The sequence below is a fragment of the Zophobas morio genome, unplaced genomic scaffold (assembly GCF_036711695.1).
Source record: "Zophobas morio isolate AGI-343-1 ecotype UQ-CSIRO unplaced genomic scaffold, CSIRO_AGI_Zmor_V1 ptg000357l, whole genome shotgun sequence".
NCBI lineage: Eukaryota > Metazoa > Arthropoda > Insecta > Coleoptera > Tenebrionidae > Zophobas > Zophobas morio.
Genome location: NW_026972461.1, coordinates 70870 through 98565, shown reverse-complemented (window position 1 = coordinate 98565; position 27696 = coordinate 70870). Strand labels below are relative to the sequence as shown.

Below are 27696 nucleotides of genomic sequence, written 5' to 3'. Positions count from 1 at the left end.
GAAAGTTATAGTTTTAAAAGTAATAAATATTAAAACATTATTTATTTTTATTTATTTATTGATTTTGGTTATTATAACACTCACCGAGAAAGAAATAATCAGCAAAACGGTAAAATATTTCTTTTCCTGAATGGAATAGTCATAACTTAGTATTTTTGTAACCAGCACAGTTTACCAGTTTATAGCATAAAATTAATATAAAAGTAATTCACAAGCAAGTAACTATAAATTAATAAAAATTATTAGCGGCAAACTAAAAGATTTTATTAATTTTTTGTCTTTAAAGAGTTTTTGCTGAACACTTACAAATCACTTTTTTTTATAAATTACTTGTATTTAGCTATTGTCATTGAAAAATAGGGATTGCTTATAGTGAGACTGTGCTAAACAGATTTAAAACCTTTTGTTGAAAAATTATTTATAATAAAACTTTATTGTTTTATCGAAGGTTTTAAGCAATAAACAACCGTGTTTTTTCCCTATCACGCACTCACTGGAAACATTTTAGAACTATTATCATTAGAACAATAAATTTAACAATCACAGAAGGACTTAAGTTGATTCAAAAAGTTTTTCATTTCATAAACTAAAGTACTAAAATTCTTGCATACTACAATGCTGGTGAGCTGAAAGGAGTCCTTTTCGGGTAATTGTGACAAAGTTTAAAAAGAACTGTAAATTTAGTAGCCCTCATCTTTAAGGGTATTTGCTCAGGTAGTATCTTTTGGAATTTCAGGTATAGTTAACTCTAACCGTAGCAAACTTTTCATCTTAAAAATTTGAAAAATATTAAAGTCTTATGCGTTTAGAGCAAGCTATTTTAATAGTTTATAAGATTGAATGTTTAAAAAGATTCCCAATTATCAACAGAAATTAAGATTTTCAAAAAAAAATGAATATTATTATCTTCCACTAACACTTACGTTCTCAGCAAAAAAATTAACTGTGTAATTTATTTTTTAGTAATTTAGTAACCTTTCCGTACTCTTTTTCTTTTTAGGACCGAGGTTCTGAACTTTAGCGTCATTGTTTGGGTTTAGACTACAATTAAATTTTTAGTCAAAAGTAAAGTTTCCAGAGTTCAACTTAGTAAATGTTTCTTTTAATAGATTATGAAGTGCTTAAAAACCAAAGAGTTTTACTAATTAATTTACTAATAAACGCTTTTTTTATGACTAAATTTTCGCTACTTCAAAAACTAATGATCTGAACAACTAAAATTATTAATTTAAACGTAATCAATATTATAAATTAGTTAAACTATTTTTTCTACTGCTTTCTATAAAAATATAAGCATAATATTAACTTATTAAAAAGTAAAATAAGTAACATGCCCGAAAGTCGAATTCAATTTTGTATAAAATTAAACCAATTTCTTAAGCATAATAATGGTCTAAAAAAAAGAATATTCGGTTTCGGTGTTTGCATGGATTTCAAAAGTAGAAAAATAGCATAATTAGTTTATATTCTTCAATAACTTCTTAAATATAGTATTTTTAGTGACAACACTTCCTTTTATTTCAAATGCAGTCATTATTTTTTGGAGTTTTTAACAAATTCATTGAAACTATGTGACAAAAAAGGAAAGCCTTAGAAAAGATGCTGCCTCTTCTAAATAAGTTTCTTAAAGCTTCTTATTAAAATATTGTTTTAATAGAAACGTTAAAAAATAAGTATTAATAAGTTTCTCCCTATATAATTTGATAAAAAAATCTTTATATTAACTTTCATTAAATTTATCTTATTTATATACTTTCATATTCAAATATTCTAATTATTATTATTGTTAATACTGTGAAAAAGATTTTCTTTGTTTTTTTTAATATTTCATCGTCTATAAATAGGTTTTTAAGAAAATTGAAAGCACCGGAAGTACAAATGTTAATACTGCAACTACGACGTCAACCTTGCTCAAGTTTAGCGCAGCACGTGAAGTATTTTCCAAGCATAAAATAGTATTTTGGATAAAATTTTATATAATCTTTATTATATTATTGTTAAACGACTAAAAAGTATCTTCACTTTTTTTTTATTATAATATATTTCAATTGTTAAGATTACTATAATTTTTTTTCAACTCTCGTTATACGAGAATATTGTTTTTGTCTTTTTGCGAATTTGATTGAAATGCCGAAAAATAAATTTCGCAATTTAAAAAAAGGAAAACGTATAGACAAATTTCAACCTTCTTTATTAAGACAAATCATAGGAAAAGTAAAACAAAAGAATTTAGAAAATGATATTTCTACTAATAAAAATGAAACGGTTTTTTAATAAAATTTTTCTTACTTTTTTACTTTATGAACTTTATATTTTGCAACTTTCATTTTACTTTAGAATTTTTATTCAAATAATAAAATAAAATTTTCTTATGCGTATTGAATTTACCATTTTTAGCTTGTTGATGAAAAGTTAAGCCGAAAAATACTTTTCCAAGCTCGCTTGCAACAGAAGGAAATTGAATTAGAAGAAAATTTTCAAGACGACTTGGAGTGAGTTTTAGCATAATTGATTTACTTCTTTTCTTTTTTTTATTTCTAGAAACTTCATTATATACTTTTTATTTAGCTTTTATATATAACTATTGTTTAATGAATTTTTAAATTATATAAAATTTTATTTTTAATTTATATTTTTTTATTTTCAAAAAAAAACATTTTAAGTTTTATATTGGTTTAATTTATGAATTTAATATGAAATTAACTATTATACACTTTACACTTTTTTGAATTTTTAATATTTTATACCTTTACTGATTTAATTTTTTCTTGTTTGTTTTTTAATAGGTCTAACTAATTACGATAATTGTTATTACTAAGTTTCTTTTATTTTTATTAATAATATTATATAATATTGTATATATAATTACATTTTTATACTTTTTTTTCTTATTAGATAACTGAATATTTAATATTTTATTTTTATTTTGTATTATAAATTTCTTTTGACCATTATTTTATTTTATAAATAATATAACTTTTAATAATTTTTATTTGTAAATTTATTATTATTTTTTTTTTATAAATTTTATTTATTATTTATTATTATTTATATTTTTTAATATATAATTTTTTTTTATTCATAATTTACTAAAGATTTTTTAATTTATTAATATTGATATTTATAATTTTATTTTTCTTAATATTATTAATTTATTTTTTATATAAATTTTTTTAATGTTTATTAATATATAATTTTTTAATTATCATTTTTTCATTATTATTTAATATAATTTATTATTATTATTAATTATTCTTCACGTTAATGTTTTTATTAGAAAAGACGATAATAATTGTAATGAAAACGAAGGATTAATTTCTGTATCGCTCGACCCTCACGAGCAGTTAAGCGATGATAATTATGAAGAAGATTTTTATAAGTCTTTTAAGATTCAAAAATCGGATGAAGCCGGTTTGTTAAGTTTTTATTATAATTATAAATACTATTACTATTATTATTATCATTATTATTTTACTTATTTTTTAACTATTTATTAATTTTTAAAATTTTTACGTTTACTTTTTAAAATTTGTTTGAGTAACATTTAATAACTTAAAATTATTTATTTATATATTATTATTACAACTTTTTTATTATTATTTTTTAATTTATTATTATAATTTCTTACTGTCTTTAATGAAGTTTATAATTTATTATATTCATTAAAAACTTTTTTTATTTTATAATTTTTCATTTATTTTAACTTTTTTCTTTACTTTTTACATATTTATTATTAAGTTTTATTTTGATTGACATATTTTAGCAGATGAAAATTTTATTTTTAATTTTTTATGTATTTATAATTATTATTTTGAATATTATTATACTATTCCTATCATTATTTTGATTTTTTGTTTAAGAAAATATCTAATATATAATATTTAGTATTATAAATTTTACTTTACTAATTTTACTTAAAAATATACTTCTATTTATTTTTTTAATTACAATTTATATATGTTATATACTTATTTATTTTATTTTACTTGTTTTAATATTTTTTATTTTATGTTTAATATTATTAAAATTAAAATTTCGAAATTTATATATTTATCATTTTTTCAACGAAATTTACTTAAAAATATTTTTATATTTTTTTAATACAATTTTTTATATTGAGTATTATTTCTATTTTTTTTTCTTGTAAATATTATTGTAATATTTTTTTCATATAAATTTTTTCATATTTTCATCTTTATTTTTTTGAAATTTAGTTTATGTAGATTTTGCTTTACGAATTCTATTTTATATATATATATTTACTTATATTTAATATGTTAATATTATGTATTCTTATTATAATACAGCCTTAAAAGCTTTTATGAATTCAAATCCCGAAAAACACGTGACTCTTGCGGACCTTATTATGCAAAAGTTTGAAGAAAAAGAAGCGCAAAATTCTACCAGTAATATAAGTAAATTATTATTATTAATTTGATTAACTGCGTTTTTTTAAATTTTTTTATTGGACAAAAATTTTATTAATAATTTTAAATATTTTTTATATTTTTTTAAAATTAATTCTATAAAAATTGTTATTAAAATTTTTTTTAATTTTTATTGTTTAAATATTTTTAAAATATTGATAAAAAAGAATTTATTTGAAATTCGTCAGCTTTTTATTTATAATTTCAAAGGAAATTTAAGGTTTTTTATTAGTAAAAGTTTTATAAAAGTTTTATTGTTCCGCACTTTTTCCTTATTATTATAAACTTCATATAAACTTAGTAATGCAAAAAATTTTTTGAAGTTTTTAAGACATTTTAAAGTAGTGCTGATTTTATATTTATGTAAAATTTATTATAATTTTTTAAATATTTTTAAGTTTTGCAGTTTTTTATAATTTTCTATACGTATAATATATACAAAAGTTATTATCTTTGTATTTTTTTTTTATAAAATAAAATAAAATTTAAAAAAAGTTTTTTATTGGTAAACTTTAAAAAACAGTTTTTTGAAATTTATATTATAATAATTTAATAAAATTTATAAATATTAATATTAATGTTATATAAATATAAATAATTATAAGAAAATAAGAAAAATTTTATATTATTTTTTTAAAGGCGAATATTTCTTAGGACTTTTTTAAGAATTTTTAAAGAATTATAAAAAATATTTTATAAAAGTTTTCAATCGAATTTTTTTTAAATTTTTTTAAAGAATATTTGAAAATTATTAAATTTTAAAGTTATTGAAGATTTTTTTAAAAATATTTATTTTTTTAGACGTTATATGAAAGTAAAATAAAATAATAATTATAATAATTTTTAAAAAGTTTTTATTTAAATTTAATTATAACAAATTTTTAAATTTTTAAATTTTTTAAATTTTTTAAGAAAGTGATAATAATTTGTTTAAAAGTTTTAAAAAAATAAGTTAAATAAACTTAAAGTTTTTATATATTTTTTTTAAATAAACCTTTTTTTTAAAGTAAAATTATAGTAAACATATTTTTTAAAAGTATTTATAAAATTTTTTTTTTGAAATACAATTTACTATTTTTATTCATATTATAACTATCTTATTTATTATTATAATTTGTTATTTTCAGCGTGCGGAGTTTCCTCAATAAATCCTGAAATTGTAGAAATTTTTAAGACGACTGGCTTGTTATTATCAAGGTATCGTTCCGGCAAACTTCCCCGTTCCTTAAAAACTATTCCCTGCTGCTCCAATTGGGAAGAACTTTTATATTTAACCAATCCAGAAGGTTTTTTTATCATCGAATTACTATTGGTTTTCAGGCTGTGTTGTTATTTATTAGAATATGTAATAATAATAATAATAGTAATAATAATATATAATTTTTATTTGATATATATTAATTTTGTAGCGATTGGTATATATATATTTTTATTTTATAAAATTTTTTAAATATTACGAACTGTTAGTTATTGTTGATATAAAAATAATAACCTTTTGTAAAGTTGTAAATACCATATTTTCTTGTATAAAAAAAAAGAAGCATTTATATTATATAAAATGTTAGTATATATAAAAAAGTTTTTTTTCTCTATTAAAAAAATAATTTTTATAAATAATATTTATATTATTAAGTTTTATTTTCTTAAGTTTTTCTATTCTTTTTTTTAAGTAAAATATAAATATTTTAATTTTTTTTAAATACGAATAAATCATTATCTTTTCTAAATTTTTTATAAATAAAAAAATTTCGAATTCAGGCTGGTCCGCTGCTGCACTTTACCAGGCCACGAGGTTATTTGTGGCCAATTTAAAGTCTAGTATGGCGCAAAGGTGTAAATAATGGCGGATTTTTGAGTATTTTTGTATCAAATAGCAACACTCCCTGTAGGTTTTTTAACCTCGTGCTCTATCCACGTGTTCGAGACGACATTGCGGAGTACAAAAGACTGAATAGTCACCTGTACGACGCCCTTCGTAAAGCGCTTTTCAAGCCGGGTGCCTTCATTAAAGGGATTTTGCTGCCACTTTGCGAGTCGGGCACGTGCACTCTCCGTGAAGCAGTCATTATTGGCAGCGTGATTGGCCGGACATCCGTACCAGTCCTCCACGCAGCTGCGGCTCTTTGGAAAATAGCAGAACTCCCATATACTGGTCTTCTTTTTATTTATTATTATTACTATTTAGTTAATTAGTTATTTATTATTATTATTAATATTACCATATTATTATTTATTTATAAATTTTTATTATTATTGAAGGCGCCTCTTCTATATTTATACGAATTTTTATTGATAAGAAATATGCACTCCCCTATAGAGTTATTGATGCACTTGTCTTTCATTTTTTAAGAGGTTTTTTAATTATAATAATAAAAATAATTTATAAATAAATAATAATATAGTAATATTAATAATAATTTATATATAAATACTAATAATAATATTAACAGCTGAAAATGACACGCGAACTTATCCAGTTTTATGGCAGCAAAGTTTTCTCTCGTTTGTGCAAAGGCTCGTCTATTATTATTATTATTACTTATTATTTTTATTATTTTACTATAATAATTATTATTATTCTTTAGATATAAAAATGATATTAGCGATGAACAAAAAGATTCTCTTTTAAGACTTATAAAGCGACAATTCCATTCCTCCATATCACCCGAAATTGAAAGAGAACTGAATTATTCGATTTCTAAAATGGAAATTTCAATTTAAGGTGAATACTATTACTAATAAATAAATATTATAATAATATTTATAGTAATAATAGTAATAATAATAACAATAATATAATAATAATATAATAATAAAAAGTGATAATTAACTTATTATAAAAAATACATTTTGTGCATAGAAATAATTAATAACCATAATAAAAGTTTTCACATTAATTTAGAATATTAATGATAAATAATAATAATAAAATAATTTTAAATAATTTTTTGCGTAAAATTAATTAATAATTATAATAATTATTATTAAAAGGAAAATAATTAGAAACCTATTAAAATAATATTCATTATAAAATATTAATAAACAAATAATATTTTTTTTCATTATTTTAATAATAATAATAAGAAATTTATATGATATTAATAATAATAATAATAATAAATTTATCTTATAAAAAAAAAAAACTCTATAAAATATTATTATAGTAATAATAGGAAACTTTTCAATGAATACTTGAATAGAAATTATTTTTTCTAGTAATAATAAGAAACTCTACACAAAATATTTTTAATAATAAGAAACTTTTAAAATAATCATTTAATGCTAATAATAGTAAACTTATTTTATAGAATACCTTTTTTAATATAATAATAGTAAACTTGTTTTAATAAAATATTATTTTAAAAATATTTTTTTTATAATAATAATAATAAAGTCATTTTTATAAGTAACTTTTATGTAAAATATTTAGTTATGCATATAATTTTGTATTAAAAAATTTTATACATTTATTGAAAATGATAGTTATAAAATATCATAAACTTAATAATTTTGTGCATGAATTTATATAATTAATATTTTGATGGTAGTAGTATTAAACTCATTATTACAAAATACTTTTATTCAAAATATTTTTTTCTGTACAAAATTAATTAAATTAATAAATTTAATAATTTTAGTATTGGTTAAACTAATAATATTAATGAAGTAGAAATAATAAACTTAAGTATATTTGTGTGCATAAATATTGTTAAAAAATTTAAAGTAATTATATAAAAAATATTATACTGTAGGAAATAATTAAATAATTAAAATATATAATTTTTAATTAAATAATTTAAATTTAATATTAAATTAAAATAATAATATAGAAATAAAAAATAAACTAACTATATATTTATACAAAAAAAATCTAAAAATAATAATACTACTTTTCTATACATAAAAATAATTTAAATATAATTATTAATTTCTTTAAAAAAATAGTTATATTTCTACTCTAAATTAATATAATAATTTAGGAACTAAAAATTCTTGTAATATTTTATGCATATAATAGTTTTTAAATAATCAAATAATAATAAAGTTGTATTAAAATGTGTACAAATATAATTAATAATACAATAATTTTTATTAAATGATATAAATTTAACTTTACATAAAAAATATAAACAATATTTTATCCAAAATAAGGTTATAAATACCAAAATAATAATAATAAATATAAACTCATTTTAATAAATTTCTGTTATCAAAAATATTTTTCTAAAAAAATTCATCAAAGTATTTAAAAATTGTTAATTTTAAATAGTTAAATTAAATTTAACAATAAATTTAAATAATAATATAGAAATATAAAATATATAATAAAATAATTCATATATAATTAAAGAATAATAATAATAAACTCCTTTCAATAAATTGAATTTCATAATTTATTTTTTGTGTACAAGACTAATTAAAATCTAAATTTAACAGTAAATTTTAATCATTTAGAAACAAAAAAACAAATTTTAATATATTTTTATGCATAAAAATAATTTATAAAAAATTAAATAATAAACATTTTTTAATAAGTTACTTTTATTAAATATTATTTTTTTTAAATAATTAATTTGGTTCTACATTAATTAAATTTGTAATTATTATTATATATTTTATGCATAGAAAATCCTTTTGTAAGTAAGTCCAACGTTAATCTCTTCTATGGAAAGTATGAGAATTCAAATTTATAATTCAATCTGAATCAGCGAAGCGTTATAATAAAAAATTAAATGATTTTTTTTATTGTATAAATTTTATTATAAGAAAAGTTTTATAAGTATGAATTAATTTTTTTTAACCCGATTATTTTTAGAAAATAGTTTATAACTATTTTATTTTGATATAATACTAATTAATATTATTTAATGAGAAATTTAAAAGTATATATCAAAAAAGTTTGAATTTAATTTAATTTACTTTTTTAATAAATATCATTAAGAGAAAAGTTTTATAATTATAATTAATATTTAATCTTATTTATTGATTTCAAAAGAAAAGGAAAATAATCATTAATTAAACTTAAATATAATTTCAAATTAATATTATATATTGAGAAATTTGAAAGTGTAAAGTAAATCTAATTTATTTTGATAAATATTATTCAACGAGAAATTTAAAAGGATATATTTATTTTAATTTAATTTAGTAAATACTCCCAAAAGAAGAGTATACTTAAGTATAACGTTAAATTTAATCTGACTTTAAATATTATATCATGGTAAATTAATATATATTATAAAATCTAATTTATTTTAATAATTATTACAAAAAAAAGTTTTTTACGTAAATTTATTATAATTTTAAAACTTACAAGTACAAGTAATTTCTAATTTATAGTTAGCTATAAGGTAAATCTAATTTTATTTTCATTAATATGAATTAATTTAGTTTGGACTTTGATAATATCTTTTAAAGGAAATTTTGTTAATAGAATTGAAATATATAATTTAAAAGAAATATTACTAAAATATAGAGTAAGTATAATTCACTTTAAATCTTAATTACTTATGGTAGAATCTCCAAAAGTGAGTATGCGAATTTAACTTGTAATTTTTAAAGAGAAAAATTTGAAATCATAAACTAAACTAAAGTTTACTTTAATAACTTTTCGAGATTAATTTTTAAGTGTATATTAAATCTTTTATATTTTAATAAAGTTACTAAAAGAAAAGTTTTATAAGTAGTAATTAAATCTCATTTAATTAATTTGTCTTAAAGAAAAATTATGAGTTAATTAATTTTAACTTATTTTTAATAATTACTTCTAAATGAAACTTTTATAAGTCTTAACATTAATATAATTTAATTCAGAGGACATCTCCTTTATAAGTATATTTTAAATTTAGGTTAAAAATCGTGACCCACCGCGCTCGCGTTACCTTAGTTAGCCGCTAAACTTATCGGCATTAGCTTTTAGACAAAAAATGACGTTTTTATTTTTGCTAGCTTGGAAAATTTACAGACTTCTGCTTTTTAAAATACTTTATAATTTTATAATTTTTAAAATTTCCTTAAAGCCTCAATATTCTCTTTTATTCTTTTAATGTTGAATTTAATTTAATATAAAAGTGAGTAGGGTAGTGTACTTTTTAATTTTTATACTGTTTGTATTTAATTTCTTAATAGTGTTATGATATAAAAAGGTAGTCGCAGCTTTTAGTATCATCAACTTTTTAAATTTTTTTTTTTACAGTGATAAAATGATTACTAACGAGCGATACAATAGTAATAAACGCTAAACTTTTAACTTTTTTTAAAAAACACCCAACTCATAATATTATTATGAAATAAGAAAAACCAGATTGATAATATTTTTAAACTTAAAAAAGCTATTATATTTGTTTTTTATAGAGGAATTTTTATAGTATTTTATACAAAAAGTTTGAATAGAAATATATGAAATAAAAGTTTGCGATTCAATAGTGAGATCATTATTGTTTTACAAATTCTATTTTTTACAAAAGAAAAAATGTGCAGTGTAATAGAACCATCTACTTCTTAGAAGCCTGAATATTATTAATTCCTAAAAATTATTTTATAGAAAAGTTTTTCTTCTCGCTTTTTTATATAAGAGTTTACGTCTAGTCTTTTTACTCTTTTGGCTCCCCCTCTTATTTATAGTAAAATATCCTTTACAGAAAACGTTGAACCAGCAAATCCGTTACTTACAGTGTACTTTCTCTAAGTAAGTTATAATAAAGTATATCTTTTAAAAAATAATTCTTTACGGAAATTTATCACCCATAAATACCAAAATATTCGAGCAGTTAACTTTATAATGATTGATTTCAAGAAATTATAATTTATAGATGTAAAATGTTGTAATATTAATAAATCTTCGAACTTTATATATTTAATTATTTTAAATTACTTAGTACAACTGAAACTAACTGAACAAGAAAAATAAAATAAAATGCCGAGTGAAAGTGCCACATAAAAAATATTTTATAAATTTTTAAATAAACTATTTCCGCGCTCCATTCTTTTTTATTCGGATAATATTTGCTTTTTTTGCAAAGCACTAACATGCCAAAGTAAAATTTGAATTATGTAAAAAATTTATTTAAATAAAAAAGGTTTGCACCCATCTTCGTATTAGTTTAAGAGTTATAAAGGGATGAGAAACGTAATCAAAATTCTAACGAGAAACAATTGCTATGGTAGCAAAGATACTCAAAGAATTCTTAATTTTTTTTTTCTAATTTTGGTCCATAAAATTTAAAATTGAAATAGTTAACAATATGAACATATTAAAGCGTTAACTTTAAAATTTTAATTACAGGAAATGAAAAGCAAAAGAAACTATTGAAAAATAAAGGTGCGTAAATTTTAAAATGTACATAATACATAATGACGTGATTGTACAAAATGAATTTGCGAAAACATTTTACTGAATGGTTTCGGTCCTTATTTATTCACTTTAAAAGAAATTAAAATTATTTTTAAAAATTATTTTTAAAATATATTTTTGTGAAAAAAAATTTGATATACAATCATATGTAAAATTCTAAGCACAATTTTTTTTTAAAAAAAAATAGTTTTATAAAACCAAAAAAGTAAAGTTGTTTTTTAAATTGACTTTTCATCTATACAATTATTCCTTTTAGTCGAAAAATTTAAAAAGTCACAAATTTGTTTTTAGTTTTTGTATTTTTGTTTAGTATTAAAAATTATTTTATTTTTGTGTTATTTTTAGCGCTGAACCCGGCTAAAGATTACTTTCTTCAGGAGGTTATACTATTGGACCATAATTACTCATCTCTTAATGAGAAAAAGTAAATTTATTTACTAAACTTCTTTTACTAATTAAAATTTAGTTTTAGAAGCTGATTTTAAGATACTGTTTATACAGCCAGATTAAGAAATTTAAAATTAAAAATAAACGTTGTTCAACATATTTAAAACACTGTAAGGATGTGGTTACCAGAATTTCTATTAAACTTAGTAAAGGGCTAGAAGCTGAAACGGTATTTGAAATTGGAGAGTATTAAATAGAACGGAACAGAACTTAAAACTTTAAAAACTAATCTGAAGGATTGTAGGTTGATAATGTTGTCGCCGATTACTTGCAGTATTTTTATGATATAAATCCCATAAAAAATGTATTCGAGTTTAACTCAAACAATTGTCTGGGTTGTTCTTTGTAAATTAACGTTTTTTAGCTTACTGACTATAAAATGACAATAATTTGTTCTTTATTTAGTGCATTAAAGTTTTAGTTTATGAAATAAAGCTAATTTAATGGGCTTGCGTTTTTTTTAAAAATAGCTATAACTCCATCTTTCTTGAAAAAGTATTGTTTAGTTTTTTATAAAACTTTTAATAACTTATTTTCGAGTATCAAACCCAAAACCTGAAACTAAAAGTGCTACAAGGCTACAGGATACTAAGTTAACAAGGTAGCTTGGAACTAGAAGTACAAGTTAAATTTTTAATCGAAAAACGCAGAAGGGAAAAAAAAATATAATTAAACTTAATCCTTTTTGCCCTTCATATAAGCAGAACTTCTTAAATTTCTAATATGTATAATAAATTACCGCTAAAACAAAAATATAAGTCATACGCAATTATACCTTTACTTCCCCCTAAAAAGTATTTGATTTATAAACTATACAATTAAATATGGAAACTAAAAAAAAGGAGCTGAAATAAATTTGCCACCTACAACTATGCTTGTCTTTCGCAAAACTATGATAATATTATTTATAACTAAATTAACAATGATATACCTAAAAACATCGTAAGTATATAAAAATATAGGAAACACACTTTCTATAAAAATTGAAATTCTTTCTGCTTTTAAAGTAGAACATAATTAACGTATAAATAAAGAAAAAACTATATGAGAAATCCTGTGTTAGTAATATTATAAAATATAAAATGCTATCAAGTGAGTAGCACTATAATTAGTATGCAAACTTTTAAGTATTTCCATCACCCTTGGCCTCGTCAGCTAAAAACTTCGGCAAGCCAAAAATATTATAGAAGTCAAATAAAGTAATGGAAGTATAAAATTTTCGCACAGTAATTAACTTATATTCTTAAAATCGGCGAAAAAAAACTTTGAAAACCCTGATATAAGCATAATACAAAAAAAAATTTTAAGCATGATTTAGTTTTCAATTTAATAAAATTGGAGTGATTTATACATATAAATGTCAAAAAGTGATGCAACCTAAAACATGTTATCAAAATTTGTATAATAACAACTTATTATATAATATAAACTATTATTTAGTCATCTGGTAACTCCATTATGTAGCCTCCTCCATCTAAAAAAGTTATACCTTTGTGTTGTTCATCTTGTACAATAACATTTCGTTGAAAAAAAGGATGATTGTTATTATTAGGCCCTATTATCAATTTTTCCTTATGATATTGTTCTTTATTAATACTTTCGTCCTTTAGCGGTTTATAAGCAGAATTAAGAGAATGTAAATTTCTGAAGCGGGCTATTTGCTCGTTATAAGGAACCAATTCAAAACAATAACTGGAAGTTAAAGGAATTTCACAACGAGGCACAGAAGCGTTCAAGTTATTATAATATTGATAATCTTGAAAGAATGTATTTTTCCTTGCAAAGTCCGTGATGGGATTATAAGAAACTAAAGCACGATTTTCCGGATTATTTATATATTCTGAAGTTTGAGCAAAATTACAAAGTTCATCGTGCGTACATGTCCTCTTTGCTTCGGTAACGGTAAAACTTTCGCCTTTTTCAGGATATATAGTTTCTTGAATTCCTCTTTTAATGCCAATATTTTTAAAGCAGGGCTCTGTATAATGATTCTGTAGAAGTATGGAGTTGGAATGATTTTTAGTATTATTTATAGGCTTGCTAACAGTGGGCAACCATTCGGAAATAAAACGACTACCGGTATAACTCGAGTTTATTGCAGAGTTCTCTTCAGCTCTAAATCCCTCTAAAAACTGTGTATTCTCTAATTTGGAAATTTTGTTTAAATGCTCGACAGGAACATTATTAACAAAAGTGGAATCTCTTTTCAATTGTTTACCAAAACTTTCATGTGAATTGTTTGTAAGTAATTCGAAGGTTTTTAAGTTTTCTGATGCATCATGACCTAATAAGCTAGAACAATTAGCAACAGGTTTATTAATTATTTTATTATAATCTTCGTTTTCAAGATGAGACAAGTGTTGAGTTGAATTATTGAAAGGAGACGCCATTAAAGAATAAAAAAGTGTTTCGTACAAACGTCACCTGTATTCATAAAAGCTTTATATTACTGCAAGAGCAGTACAAAAGAACAAATTCGTTTAATACAAAGAATTTTAAGAAACTATTAAGTTTAAAAGTAACGTAGTTAGCCCGTCCACATGGTACTTCACCAAACTGTCAAAAAAAAATTATTTCTCTAAAGAAATAGTACACAGAGTAGTAAACTTCGCTGCTAATTTAGGCGTTAAGTTAAATTTTTGTAAACCTAGTGGTTTTCCATATTATAATAATAATAACCCTCTATATAAATATGTATTAATAATTGGTAAAACATGATATTAATAATATAAGGTACTAAAGAGTAAAATAAAGTTAAAGGTTTACAAAATTATAGATTAGAGGTAGAAAAACTATACAGCGTGCGCCTTTGAGAATTTTTGGAAAGGCTTAGTTTAGCTTATACGTAAATAAAAGTTTAAAAGATCACTTTAAAAAGTTTATTTCGTACTTTTTCCTTTTTTATTCCCTTTAAAAACTTCTAGTATTTCAATTGTAACTTTACTAACCTTCTTAATAATAATAATGATATATACTTTTAGCAAAGTTACTTATAAAACGTCTCCTCTTCTCGTTTTGCAAAGAAATAAGTATATTTAGTAAAATTAGGATGTATTGTTTTTTATTAATTTAATATGTATATTACTAAATGTTTTTTTTACGAGGTCAATAAAATTTTTATTTTCTATATAACTCTAAAAAGTTTGCTTGAAATATAAGTTATGTACTCTCTTTTGTATTCGTTTTTTTTTAAAAACCTTTCAAATAATCTAAAGTTTATGATCTGATGAGAACATAAAATTTTAATAAAAGTTGTAAGGTATAAAACTAACTGTACCTTTTAAATATTTTTATATTTTTTAGGATAATTTTTAAAGCAGTTAAGAAGCTATAACACTTTACTAATTATTTTTACTTAATGTGTTTACTTTAATTTATCGACTTTTACTGGGCTAGAAGCTTTACTTTTGATGATAACGTATTTAATTAAAGCTAAAATTGGTTTAAAAAAAAAATAAACTAAGTTGAAACAGCAACGACATTTAACAAAACAGAAATTGTATCCGCTAACATTTCATAGTTAATGTAAGTAAGCTTGCCGTATTAATAAGTTTACGTTCAAATTAAAATAAACGAAACCTAACCTTTTTTTGACTCAGTACAGAAGTTAAGAATATAAAGACCAATATACAATATAAGGTTTGTCAAAGCTTGAAAGGTTTGCAATAGCTCCTCTACTTAATAGTTTTCCAGCCGCCTTGAGAGCACAACAGACACCACCGAGTCATTAACACTAAAAAGGGAGAAAGGCGCGGTCCATATCTTTGTTATGCCCTTATGTTGAAGTTGCTTCCCACGTGTAAATAACGTCCACGCTCCCCCACCCCTTTTTTTTTCAACTCTCACATATAATGTGGGAGTTACTTAGGTTGAACCTTAAAAAGCGTCATTGGGTGATAATCGCATTTATTAGATAATTTCATGCTGTAAATATGTTGACCTTTTTTAGGCTTAAATGTGCCATATATGGTAACTTTCACGTGACCTCCATCATCTACGGCTCCCCCCTTTCAACTATCTCAGAAATAATGCCGGAATTACTTAGATTCAAACTTAAAAGCATTTTTGAGCGATAATCACATCTATTAGAAAAATTTGAATTCTGTTAATATGTTGAACTTTTTATGTTATTATGAGAGATCTAAAAATCTAACAATTCTTTGTCACTAGGCAGATTGAACGTATCCTGGCCTAAAGGCCTCGTCCAGCCTTTCCATCTATTTATGAAGCAGGTACTCTTCCTAACCAAGGGCAACCATATTTAGCAGTAAAACTTCGGGTTAATCTCCTAGTTTTTTTCACCGAACATTTATCAGAAGTATATTTCCAACTTTCCTAAACGTATAAAATTGGCGAACAAATCCTTTACAAAAACTTTTTAATATGATCTCCTAGACGCTTAAGCAAATTTACCATAGTAATTTAATTTGTAAACCACGGTTTTATTTGGGTAGCCCCTCCGTATAACTGCGCTAAAGGCCTCAACATTTATTCTCAAAATAAGTTACAACACCTACATCCAAGTTCTCAACCTATTTCACATTTTTATTATAAAGCCTTATATACATCAATCTTTTTAAAAACTTTTAAATAATTATGCCATTTCCTATAACCAATGAAGAGTTTAGGAGCTTGATTGTACCTACTTCTTCCTCATAATTTCTCTCACGAAGTATGCATAATCTACCTCAATTTGTTTTCTTTTTTTTCTAGCATTAGCGAGGGAGACGCTCTAATAAGTTAGTTAATCTTTTATAGTAAAACTTTAATCATCCTATATCGTATTACAAGCGTCTTGTCTTTCATGACCACTTTTCGCCCTCCACTTTTTGACGATCTACATTAACGGAGGTGATGATTAATGTTATTTTTATAAACAAAATTTTTCAGAGCTAACAAAAATTGGCTGCTTATCTGTTATTAGTTCTTAAGGTTTTTGCATTCTATAGAAAGTTTTTCTATTAACTTAATACCTCAAACGTAGAAACCTTTTACATTTGTCTCGTACAAATTTATCTTGAATATTTATCTATCACAACCAACACTATCATAGCCCATTCGGAAACTTCATGATGCCTAACTTTGGACAGTAACTCGGTAGCCATGTTTTCAACTCCAGTTAAGAACCGCCACGCTCACGAAAACGAATCCGTTTCCACCTATTCAATTTTTTGCCTAATATAGAGTCATTCTCAATTTTGAAATAATTCCGGTAGTCTATATGACCAAAAGCTAACAATTTCATATTTTAAGGGCGTGGGGGCATTATGAGAAACACATATATGAATGACAATGGAATTGTCAATTATATAAAAAATGTAAAGTAAAGTTAGAAAGCGAAGTTTTTTAACACCAGGTAAAGTATAAGCAAGAATTAAGCGATTGTAGTTTAACTATTACAGGTGGTCTTATAAAAGTTATTAATAATTTAGAGATCAAGTTAAAAAAAAAGATTGGAAGTTGTGTTTATTTTAATAAAAAAAAAATTTTATGTACGACAAGACGAGAGCAACAAAAAAAAAATAATAGTAATAGTTAAAAAAATCACGCTATTCTAACGCGTAAAAGTGCGAAAATAAAACAAAACTGTTTCCTTTACAGATATATGATTAATAAGGCGCGTAAAAGAAAACACGCACGTGCAAAAAATTACGCTATCTTTAAAGAAGCCTCTCCCTTTTCCTTCAGGAATTTGCTAAATTGCAAGAAAAAAGTTTGAGCCGGACTTATGATTATAACCAGAACTTAAATTTTATGTTATGAATACATTTTTTTTATATTTTCTTTCGTGTTCATTTATTTACATTCTCCCTTTTTAGACTCTGGATAATTTTTCTTTTGTGGTGTTAATTTTTACGCTGAATATTTATTAAATAATAAATTTATCACAATTTTTATAGTAATATTAGATGTCTCAAGAAATTACAAGGGCACAAAAAGAATATTCTAATATATATAATAACACTTTCTATTATACACGATTAAGAGAAAAAAAGTTATTGGGAGGTTCTTCTCTCTATAATATAATATGTTTATATATTCATTCGTATTTTTTAGGTTTTCGAAATAATCTAAAGATAAATCGTTATTTTAAGTATTTTATTTGTAGAAAAAGTAAAACCATTACTTCAAACTCGCCCTTTTTCTCTTGCGCTTATCATAAAGGTGTTATTAATAATTCAGTTTTCATTATAATTACTTTTAAATAAAATTGATTTAGTTCTAAGAAATGGGCGTTTGTTAGCAGCTGCAAATGAAGGAGGGGATATTTTTTTATTCGATACACTTCTTAGAAATTATAAAAATAAATTTTTACATACTTGGAAAGGCCATAACAACGCTATATTTGACCTTTCTTGGGTTGATCAAGAGCCGTTATTGGTATCATTTTGTAGAAAATTAAAGTGAAAATTGTTACAAAAATATTATATTATTAAAACATTATTATTTTTTTGAATTATATAATTTTTTTATTAAAATTATTATAATTTTTATTATTAATTAAATTATATTGTGAAGTAGCTAAAGAGAGTATTAAGAAGATGAGTTGAGCAGTTTTAGAGAAGTATATTATTTCTTACTAACCTTTAAAACTTTTTTTCACTGCTAAATTTTATAAAGCAATTTTTTTTGTTGTCATTAAGGATTTTAAAAGTTATTTTAATAGCTTATCAACATTATTCTAAGGCCAATTTTTTTTTTTAAGATTTAAAAGAAAAGTTTTTCTTTTTATATAATAAATTATAATTTTTAAATTTATTCGCTTGACAGCATTATTATTAATTTAAAACCTTTTATTTGACTTAAAAAAAATTCACAAGAAATAATTTTCATTTTTATATAATTAAATTATAATTATTAGCTTGTTAGCATTAATATTACTGTAAAACCTTTTATTAGAACTTATATAATAGAAATTACAAGAAAAAACTCCTCGGTATCATATAATAAAATATAATTTATAAAGAAGTTTTTATAGGTAATTCCTACTAAAAAATCATATAAATTTTTTTTAATATCACGAGAAAAAAATAATTTTTAACTAATTTAAAATTAATTTAAATAGTAAAATAATTATAAATTATGTATAATATTTTTTATGGTAGTTAATTTTTTAATTAACTTAAATAGTTTTCTTAAAAGTAAAAAGCTTTTTAGCAATAAGATAAATTATTTATTAAAAAATATTTTAAAAGTGATTAATAATTTTTTGTAATTATATTTTATAATTTTTAATAATTTCTTTAACAAATTTTTAATAATTTTTGTATGTATTAAATATTTTTATTATTATATATAAATTTGGTAATAAATTATACTTTTTTCTGGTACTATAGTAAATTCTTTTTTTTAAAATTTATGTGATTTTGTTATTTATTTCATTTTTATTTATAAGTAGATTTCATTATAAAAGTTTTGTTTCTTCACCGTAGTTATAAGCATTTTTATCAATTCTTTTTTTAATTTATAATTTTTATTACATTCATTTTTATTTATAAGTAATATTATTATTACAAAAAGCTATTTTTTAGGCGTAAATATAAATAATTTTTATTATAATTTATTATGAAATATTAAATTTTTTTTTACGCATAATTATATCAGTATTTTAGTGCGTAATACTTTCGATAATTTCTATTTTTTATTAATAATTTATTTAAGAATGTTTTCTTTTCTTTTAGAATTTATATTTTTATTTTATTTTTAAGCAATTTTTTTATTTTAGATTTTTTTTTTAACCCGTAATAATAAATTTTTTTAGTGTATAATTTTTTTTATGAAACTTATAATTTATTATTAATAATTCATTAAAGTATTTATTTTTAAAATTTATATTATTTTATAAATAATTTCAAGTAAGTTTTTTCATTACAAAACTTTAATTTTTTTACGCGTAATTATATACAATTTTTTTAGAAATTAGGTTTTTATTTATAATTTATATTTATTATACAACTTTTTTTTAGACTAATTATTTTTAAATATTATATATTTTTTATTAATGTATTTAAGAATATAAAACTTATATCGTTTTATAAATAACTTCAAATAAATATTATTTCAATCGACGTTTTTTTTTCGTAGGCGTCGTCCTCAGGAGATCACAGCATAAAGTTATGGGATGTGGAAAAACAATCAGCTGTTATTTTTAAGGGCCACACGAGTAGCGTGAAGTCCGTGAAATTTCGGCTCAATGATTTTTGTACTCCTTCGAAACAGTTCTTTTAATATTATTATCCTTAATTTTTTTTGTAATTTTTTTTATAAAGTAATACCTTTTTACGTTATTTTTATATAAAAGTTTTTGATTTACTTGAATTTTAATATAATATAATATTATTATCTTCATTCTTTTTTTACAACTTTTTTTAATTAACGGGGTATCACTTTTTAACTTTTTTTTATTATAAAGTTTTGATTTACTGGAGATATAATATAATATTATTTTTTTCTCTTCTTTGTTATATACCTTTTGAATATCTTTTTTTTAACGAGGCATTACTTTTTGACTTATCATTATTTTTTAAAAGTTTTAATTTACTTATAATACAATAATATAATTTCGTATTTTTGTTATATATTTATTAGGTGTTTTATTGAAAAGTGTTACTTTTTTATTTTATTTTATTTAGAAGTTTTGGTTTCCTTGAAATTTAATATAATATTATTATATTCACTTTTATTATATTTTTTTTGGAATTTTTTTTTATAAAAAATATTACTTATTTTACTTTTATTTTAAAGAAATTTTCTTACTCATTTTTTCTGTTTATTTTTTTTCTTTATCCAGATTTTCTATTCGTTTTCTTTTAAAAGTTTATTTTTTTTTAACTCTTTTTTCTATTCATTTTTTTTCTTTTATATATTTTTCTACTTCTCGTTTCTTTTCATTTACTTATTTTTTATGAATTTTTTTTTGCTTCGCTCATTTTTTTTAAACGTTTAGTCGTTTTTGCTAGCGCTGGTCGTGATGGTAATATTTGTCTATGGGATAGAAGGGACAGTGGCACGTGCAAAGATCAGAGCAGTTTACTACTATTATTGTTATATCTATTACTATTTATTACTATAATAAAAACTAAAGAAGAGCGTACATTTCATCATCCTTTTCGAATCATCCGCAACGCGCACAGACGAACGTTACAAAAATCGAGGCGCGCGCGACTACTTCGGGTTATCGTTTAGAGTTTTTATTATTATTATTATTATTCATCATTATTATTATGAATTATAATCATTGTATTTTTTGCAGGAGCCTCAACAAAGTGTCACTGCAGTCACTTTTCTTAAGAATACCTTTTATTTAGCTTCTTGCGGGGCTGGTGATGGGTTTAGTGTTGCTATTACTGTTATTGTTTTTCGTATCATTATTACCATTATCCTTATTAGCGTTATAAAATTGTGGGACATCAGAAAGTCACCATTTACGCCCTTTTGTACTTTTCCTTATACCGGAAGCGCCCTTAATAAAGGTTTTATTTTTTTCATATTAATAATAATTGTTATTATAATAAATATAAAGTAATATTTAAAATTATAATTATAATAATAATAGTAATAATACTACTAATAATAGTGATAGTAGTAATAATAGTAAAAATAATAATCTTTTACGTTAAACAATTAAACTTATATTTTTTAGGCTTCACGTCATTGGCTGTTGATTCCGAGGGTTCTCAATTATTGGCCAGCTGCACAGATGATGTGTACTAATTTTTTATTGGTTTATAAAAGCTGATTGGTTAAAAAAGATTTTATAATTATTTTTAATGAAATTAAAAATTTAAATATAAAACTGTTTTTGCTTAAAATCTTTTTATTTCATAATTATAATTTTTCTATGAGGATTTATCAATACAATACAATAAATATTTCAAGAAAAAACGTGAAAAAGTATACGGGCCATAAATCAGGTTTATCATTATTATTATTATTACTATTATTATTAGTATTAGTATTAGTATTAGTATTAGTATTAGTATTATCATTATCATTATTATTATTACTACTGTTATTAATGCTACAATTATTATTTATAAAATAGTCTATTAACTGATACCGTTTCCCTTTAAGTAAGCACCATGCTTCTTTGGCGCAATTTTTTATTTTTCGTTTTATTAAATTTAATGGTTATTAAACACCTCAATTTAGTAATCAAAATTTTTTCACCAATTATTCTGAGATGCAATCACGTGCTGCTCAAATATTTTTTGTAAAATAATTTTTGAATTTTTATGTAATTTTTTTTGAGAAAATTTTTTTTTAATGATTCATTTTAGTAATAATTTTGTTTACTATAAAAACTTTAGAATTCATTAAATTATTGGTTAAAAAAAATTATTAACCCATAATTTTGAGAAAAACGTTTCATGCGAATAATAAATCTCAAACGGCTGTTAAGCATAATGCATTATTTTTTATGAAAAATAATTATTTATTAAAGCACGTGATCTAATAAGCCATTTTTTTGATTGGTACAATGTGCAATGTCGAGACTGGCACCTTAGTAACAATTTTTTTAGTTTTTAACGGAATTCCACGTGCTTGGTTAAATTTTTAAGAAAGTTTCACTAAATATTTTTATATTTTTTTTGGGAAAAGAAAAAATAAAAACTTTTTTTCTATATAAATACTAACTATTTTTTTTCTCTTTTATTAAAAAACAAAAAAAATATCTCTAATATCTTTTTATGGGATAAAACTCTTTATTTTTATATATAATAATTTTTTTTTATTAAAACTTTGATTTACCAGTTTCTTATATTATAATAACTATTATTGTTTAAATATTTCTTTTTAATTTTTTATTAAAAAAAAAAAAAGAAAAATAATCACTTAATATTTTTTTATCAATAATAACTTTTTTTTTTGTAACTATTTTTATTTACTTATTAAAAAAATTATAATCATTATTATATTTCGTAATAAGTTTGCTATTAATATTTTATAAATTTTTTTATTATACATATAAACAAAAATAACATATTTTTTATGCGATAAAACTTTTATAATTTTTGTATATAAATATATATATTTGTTTATTAGGAAAACAATAAAAGTAATTAGTAATTTTTTTAAGCCATAGTAACTTTATTATAATTTTATATGGTTTTTTATATTCTATAAGAAGAATTATTATCATTATAATTTTCCGTAATAAGTTTAATTATTAATACTTTATGAATCTTTATCTTAAAAATACCGAAAAATTAATAACTATAATATTTTTTATGCAATAATAATTTTTTTATTTTAATTTAATTATTTTTTTATTAAATATAAAAACAATTATAATATATATGTTTCCATAATATCTTTTTTTATTATTTTTTATTATAAGATAAAAACTTTATTATTTTTTTAAAATATTTTTTGTTTTTCTATTTAAAAAAATTTATTATCAGGTTTGGTACTTCATAATAACTTTTTCATTATAAATATATTTTTTTCATTTTTTCAAAAAAAACCAAAAAAAATATTTATTTATTAATTAATATAATAATAATTATTAATTTTATATTCCGTAATAACTTTTATTATTATAAGTATATTTTTTGTATTTTTTATTAGAAAAACAAAAATAATAACTTAATATTTTCTTATGCGATAATAACTTTTTATTTTTATTGTTTTTATTATAAAAAACTAAACCATAACTTTTTTCTAATATTTTATATTATATAGAGGGCTCCTTTTATATAAAATCCGCGTTCAGTCCTGATGGTAACTATATTATTAGCGGCGCTGCTGATCATTCCTTATATATTTGGGAGGTTTTCTCTATTTTTTATTAATAAATATTACAATTTTTTTTTACTATATATTTTTAAGAAGTTTCTAAGTTTTGAATATTTATTATTATTATTTTTAATAAAGTTTAGTATTTTTTATCTAATATTATAAATAAAACGTTATATATATAAAAAAGGTGAATTCATGTTCTGAACTTCCATATTGCATATTACGAGGGCATGATGAAGAAGTTTCTTGCGTGGCTTGGTGCCCTCAGCAAATAGGCGAGGCGAGTTTTTATAATAATTATTAATACTATCATTATTATTGTTATTAATATTATTATTATTACCAATATTATTATCATTATTGTTATTATTATCATAATTTGTATTATAATATTTTTTTTATAAATCAAAAAACAATGAAAAAAAATATATAATAAGAAAATATTTTTAAAAAGTTTGCGGTTTCTACTATTTATTTATTATTATTATTAACTTTTATTTGTTATTGTATTTTTTAGTTAACAAATATAGAAAAGTTAACTTTTACCTGTACTAAAAAGAAAATTAGTAAAGTTCGTAATAATATTATATTACTTCCAGACTTCCTTATTATAACTGTAATTTTAAAAAAGTTTGCTCTTATTTTGATTTATTATTATAATGAAATTATATTTTTTTCTTAATTAATATAAGAAAAGTTAATCGTCAGGTTTTACAAAACTTCAGCACAAATTGATTATAATACCAGTTTTATTAATATTTTATTATATACTATTTGGAAAAATCAAAAAGGTTTTATATATTTTTCCATTTTATTTATTATTTATTTTTTATAATAAAATATTTTCTTTATAATAATATAATAATAATAAATACAAGAAAGATAGTCTCTTGTTCGGACGATCAAACTCTTAAAGTTTGGGAGCTCAGCAGAGAATATAAACCTGCGGAGCTGGAAGATTTTAGCGTGGAAATTCCCGGTAAAAAATATGAAATTTTTAATTAATTAAAAATTAACCTTTTGATTGGTGTAAAAAATATAGTCACGTGTGTTTTGGGCTTATACAGCTTTTTTATATCGCTTTGGAACTTTTTCATTGGTATAAAAATATTAAACTCTTAATTGCCGTAAGAAAATAGTCACATGCATTGGGCCTCTTACAGTTGTTATAATTCATTCTGAAACATTTTCATTAGCGTAAAAAATATGGTCACGTGGTTTGTTAGCCCTCTACAGTTATTTTATAACGCTTTATAACATTTTTATTAGAATAAAAGTAAAATCGCGTGGTGTAGTAGAGGTTTGCAGCCATTTAGGGCCTCTTTAGGACTATTCATTGCCGTAAAGTCATCAAGCTGCTACATTTGCATTGGAGTGAAAAAGTTGACGTGTTGTTTTTGCTACTCAAATGTTTCATAATTATACTATTTTTTTATTTATTATTTGTTTACTTTTTATTTCTCTCTATATTTACTTTTCTTATATATTTTATCTATAAAATTACTTGCTATTGTTTGGTGATATATTTATTTTTTTTCTTACTATTGTATTATTATTTAAGTTATTTACATATTATCATATTTTATATAACATTTTATGTACATATTTGTTATTTTACTAACCTCTTGTTTATTACTATTTTTATTATCGTTTTATATATTTATTTTTTATATTTTTCCTTCTTATTATGGCCTTATTTTATTTATTTTTTTTTAATATTATTATCCTCAATTATATTTTTTCATATTATTATTATCGCTATACGTTTACATATTATTATTATCTTTTTATTTATCATTATCGTCTTTATATATTTTATATTTCACTTATATATTTCTTGTCTCATTATTAACATATATTAATACTTTTACTTATTATCGTTTTATAGTTATTTTTACTTATTATTACAGATATTTACACTTGTAATTATTATTAATATTATAGTTTTATTTATTTTTCCTTATTATTATTATTGTTTTATTAGTACTCATTTATACTTAATATTATTAATATATTTTTTTTACTTATTACTATTAATATTATCGTCTTTTTTTTTTATTTTTAACTATTTATATTAATACAATCATTATATTCATATTAATTTTTACTTGTTATTATAATTAAAATTTATAATAACTATTACTTGTCCCTTTACATATTATTGTTATTAACGCCTTATTCACTTTTATATTTACTTAATATTATTAATATCGTCTTATTCATATTTATTTTTACTTATCATTATTATCATTTTAAGTTTTACTTATTGATATTATTTTCCTCTTATTCAAATAGTATTTACTTATTACTATTATGGTTATTAAAGTTTTTTACTTAGTATAATTATTGTTATTATTATCGTCAGTTCATTTCTAGATATATTATTCTTATTATTATTAAACTTTATTATTAATATTATCGTCGTATTCATATTAATGTTTACTTCTTATTATTGTTATTAAAGTTTATGATAAAGAAAAAACTGAAACTTTTTCGGGAAACAGTTTTATAGAACCTTCATATTTTTTATGGAGCGACAGTCTTTCGAAGGGGATATCGATGACGGACAAGCCAATGGTGAATCTCGATATACGCAAGTTTTTTAAGGAGCCGTCCAAACGATTTTGCTCTGCTGAACAAACTTTTGATGGAAGTATGATTTTATTATTTTATTATAATTTTTTTGTAGTAATATTTTTGTTATAAGTTTTCTTAACTACGTTACAATATATTTTTTTTGAAATATTATTATTATTATTATAAAAGATGCAATAACCGAACCCTCCAGAAACTGTGCGCCTTCGCTAAATCATAACTCATATAAAAAAAATTCTATCAAGTTTTACTTTCCAGAAATGAATAATAAATAAAATATTAATATAGTTCTTGCTTTTTTTGAAAAAATTAGAAGTTAGCGTAAGTAAATTGTTTAGTGTTTTAAAAAATGTTGCTACGGCTTTTCGTACTCTTGAATAAGATTATGAAAAATAGTATTAATTTATTACATTGAGCATTTTTACTATTGAGGTTGAAAAAAAATTGATGTTATTTAAATATTTGTTATGATTTATTTTATACTAAAGCAGAACTTATTAATAAAAGTTTAGCCTTATAAATAATTATTATTAGAAGTTTTAATCCCTTTCGAGTATATGTTTGCTATTATAAGAACTTTATTCGGAAAGTAAAAACTGGAATGTTGCTACTCTAAAGTTTTTATTATTTGGATAAAACCGAAAGTCGCAAGGTGAAGTCTCACGGTTTTATTCTTATTCTATGATATTTTATTTACGGGCTTTTAGCTTTGAAAAGTATATTATAGAATTAAATATATGTGGAACGCATAATCGGGAGCACAATAACTTTATATCGAAAGTCGGTAATTAATTTTGGCTTGAATTTCGAGATGGAGCGGTCATTATACTAGAAGCAGTTAGACATGATGAAAACCGAGATAAATTAAGTGGGAAAGATAAGATTTAGCATCTCAAACATTTCTTATTGGTAAGAATTACGCTGAAGAAGTGTAATCATAGGGTTGCTGGAACCATTATGAACAAAACAAAATTTCTGTAGCCCTATTTTTACATTTTCTTGCTATACCTGAGGAAGAAAATATAGATATGTATGCTATTATTTTTGAGGTGGGAAGGACATACTTAGCTCGACCAAGTGACCTTGTTCATGGATTGTTGGAGAGACTTTGAAAAAAGAAAAGGATTATAA

General features: G+C 21.3%; 2 protein-coding genes and 1 long non-coding RNA gene across 3 annotated transcripts; all 3 read left to right on the top strand.

Annotated features, from left to right (window-relative positions):
• Positions 1 to 3394: 3394 nt before the first annotated feature.
• On the top strand, positions 3395 to 16304 carry LOC135120187 (bystin-like). The gene is made up of 8 exons (XM_064044504.1): positions 3395 to 3411; positions 4308 to 4415; positions 5555 to 5713; positions 6186 to 6258; positions 6317 to 6579; positions 6687 to 6779; positions 6878 to 6941; positions 16178 to 16304. Exons 2-8 carry the CDS (start codon positions 4322 to 4324, stop codon positions 16302 to 16304), a joined length of 873 nt encoding a protein of 290 aa, XP_063900574.1. The 5' UTR covers positions 3395 to 3411; positions 4308 to 4321.
• Positions 16305 to 20351: 4047 nt separating this feature from the next.
• LOC135120186 (denticleless protein homolog) lies at positions 20352 to 24274 on the top strand. The gene is made up of 9 exons (XM_064044502.1): positions 20352 to 20447; positions 21176 to 21256; positions 21314 to 21402; positions 21482 to 21558; positions 21619 to 21701; positions 21872 to 21935; positions 22075 to 22142; positions 23914 to 24002; positions 24158 to 24274. Exons 1-9 carry the CDS (start codon positions 20423 to 20425, stop codon positions 24272 to 24274), a joined length of 693 nt encoding a protein of 230 aa, XP_063900572.1. The 5' UTR covers positions 20352 to 20422.
• A 596-nt stretch (positions 24275 to 24870) lies between these two features.
• Positions 24871 to 26823, top strand: LOC135120178 (uncharacterized). Its single transcript, XR_010278537.1, has 3 exons — positions 24871 to 24949; positions 26435 to 26623; positions 26737 to 26823. It is a non-coding gene; the product is annotated as an uncharacterized LOC135120178 (long non-coding RNA).
• The last annotated feature ends 873 nt before the right edge of the window (positions 26824 to 27696 follow it).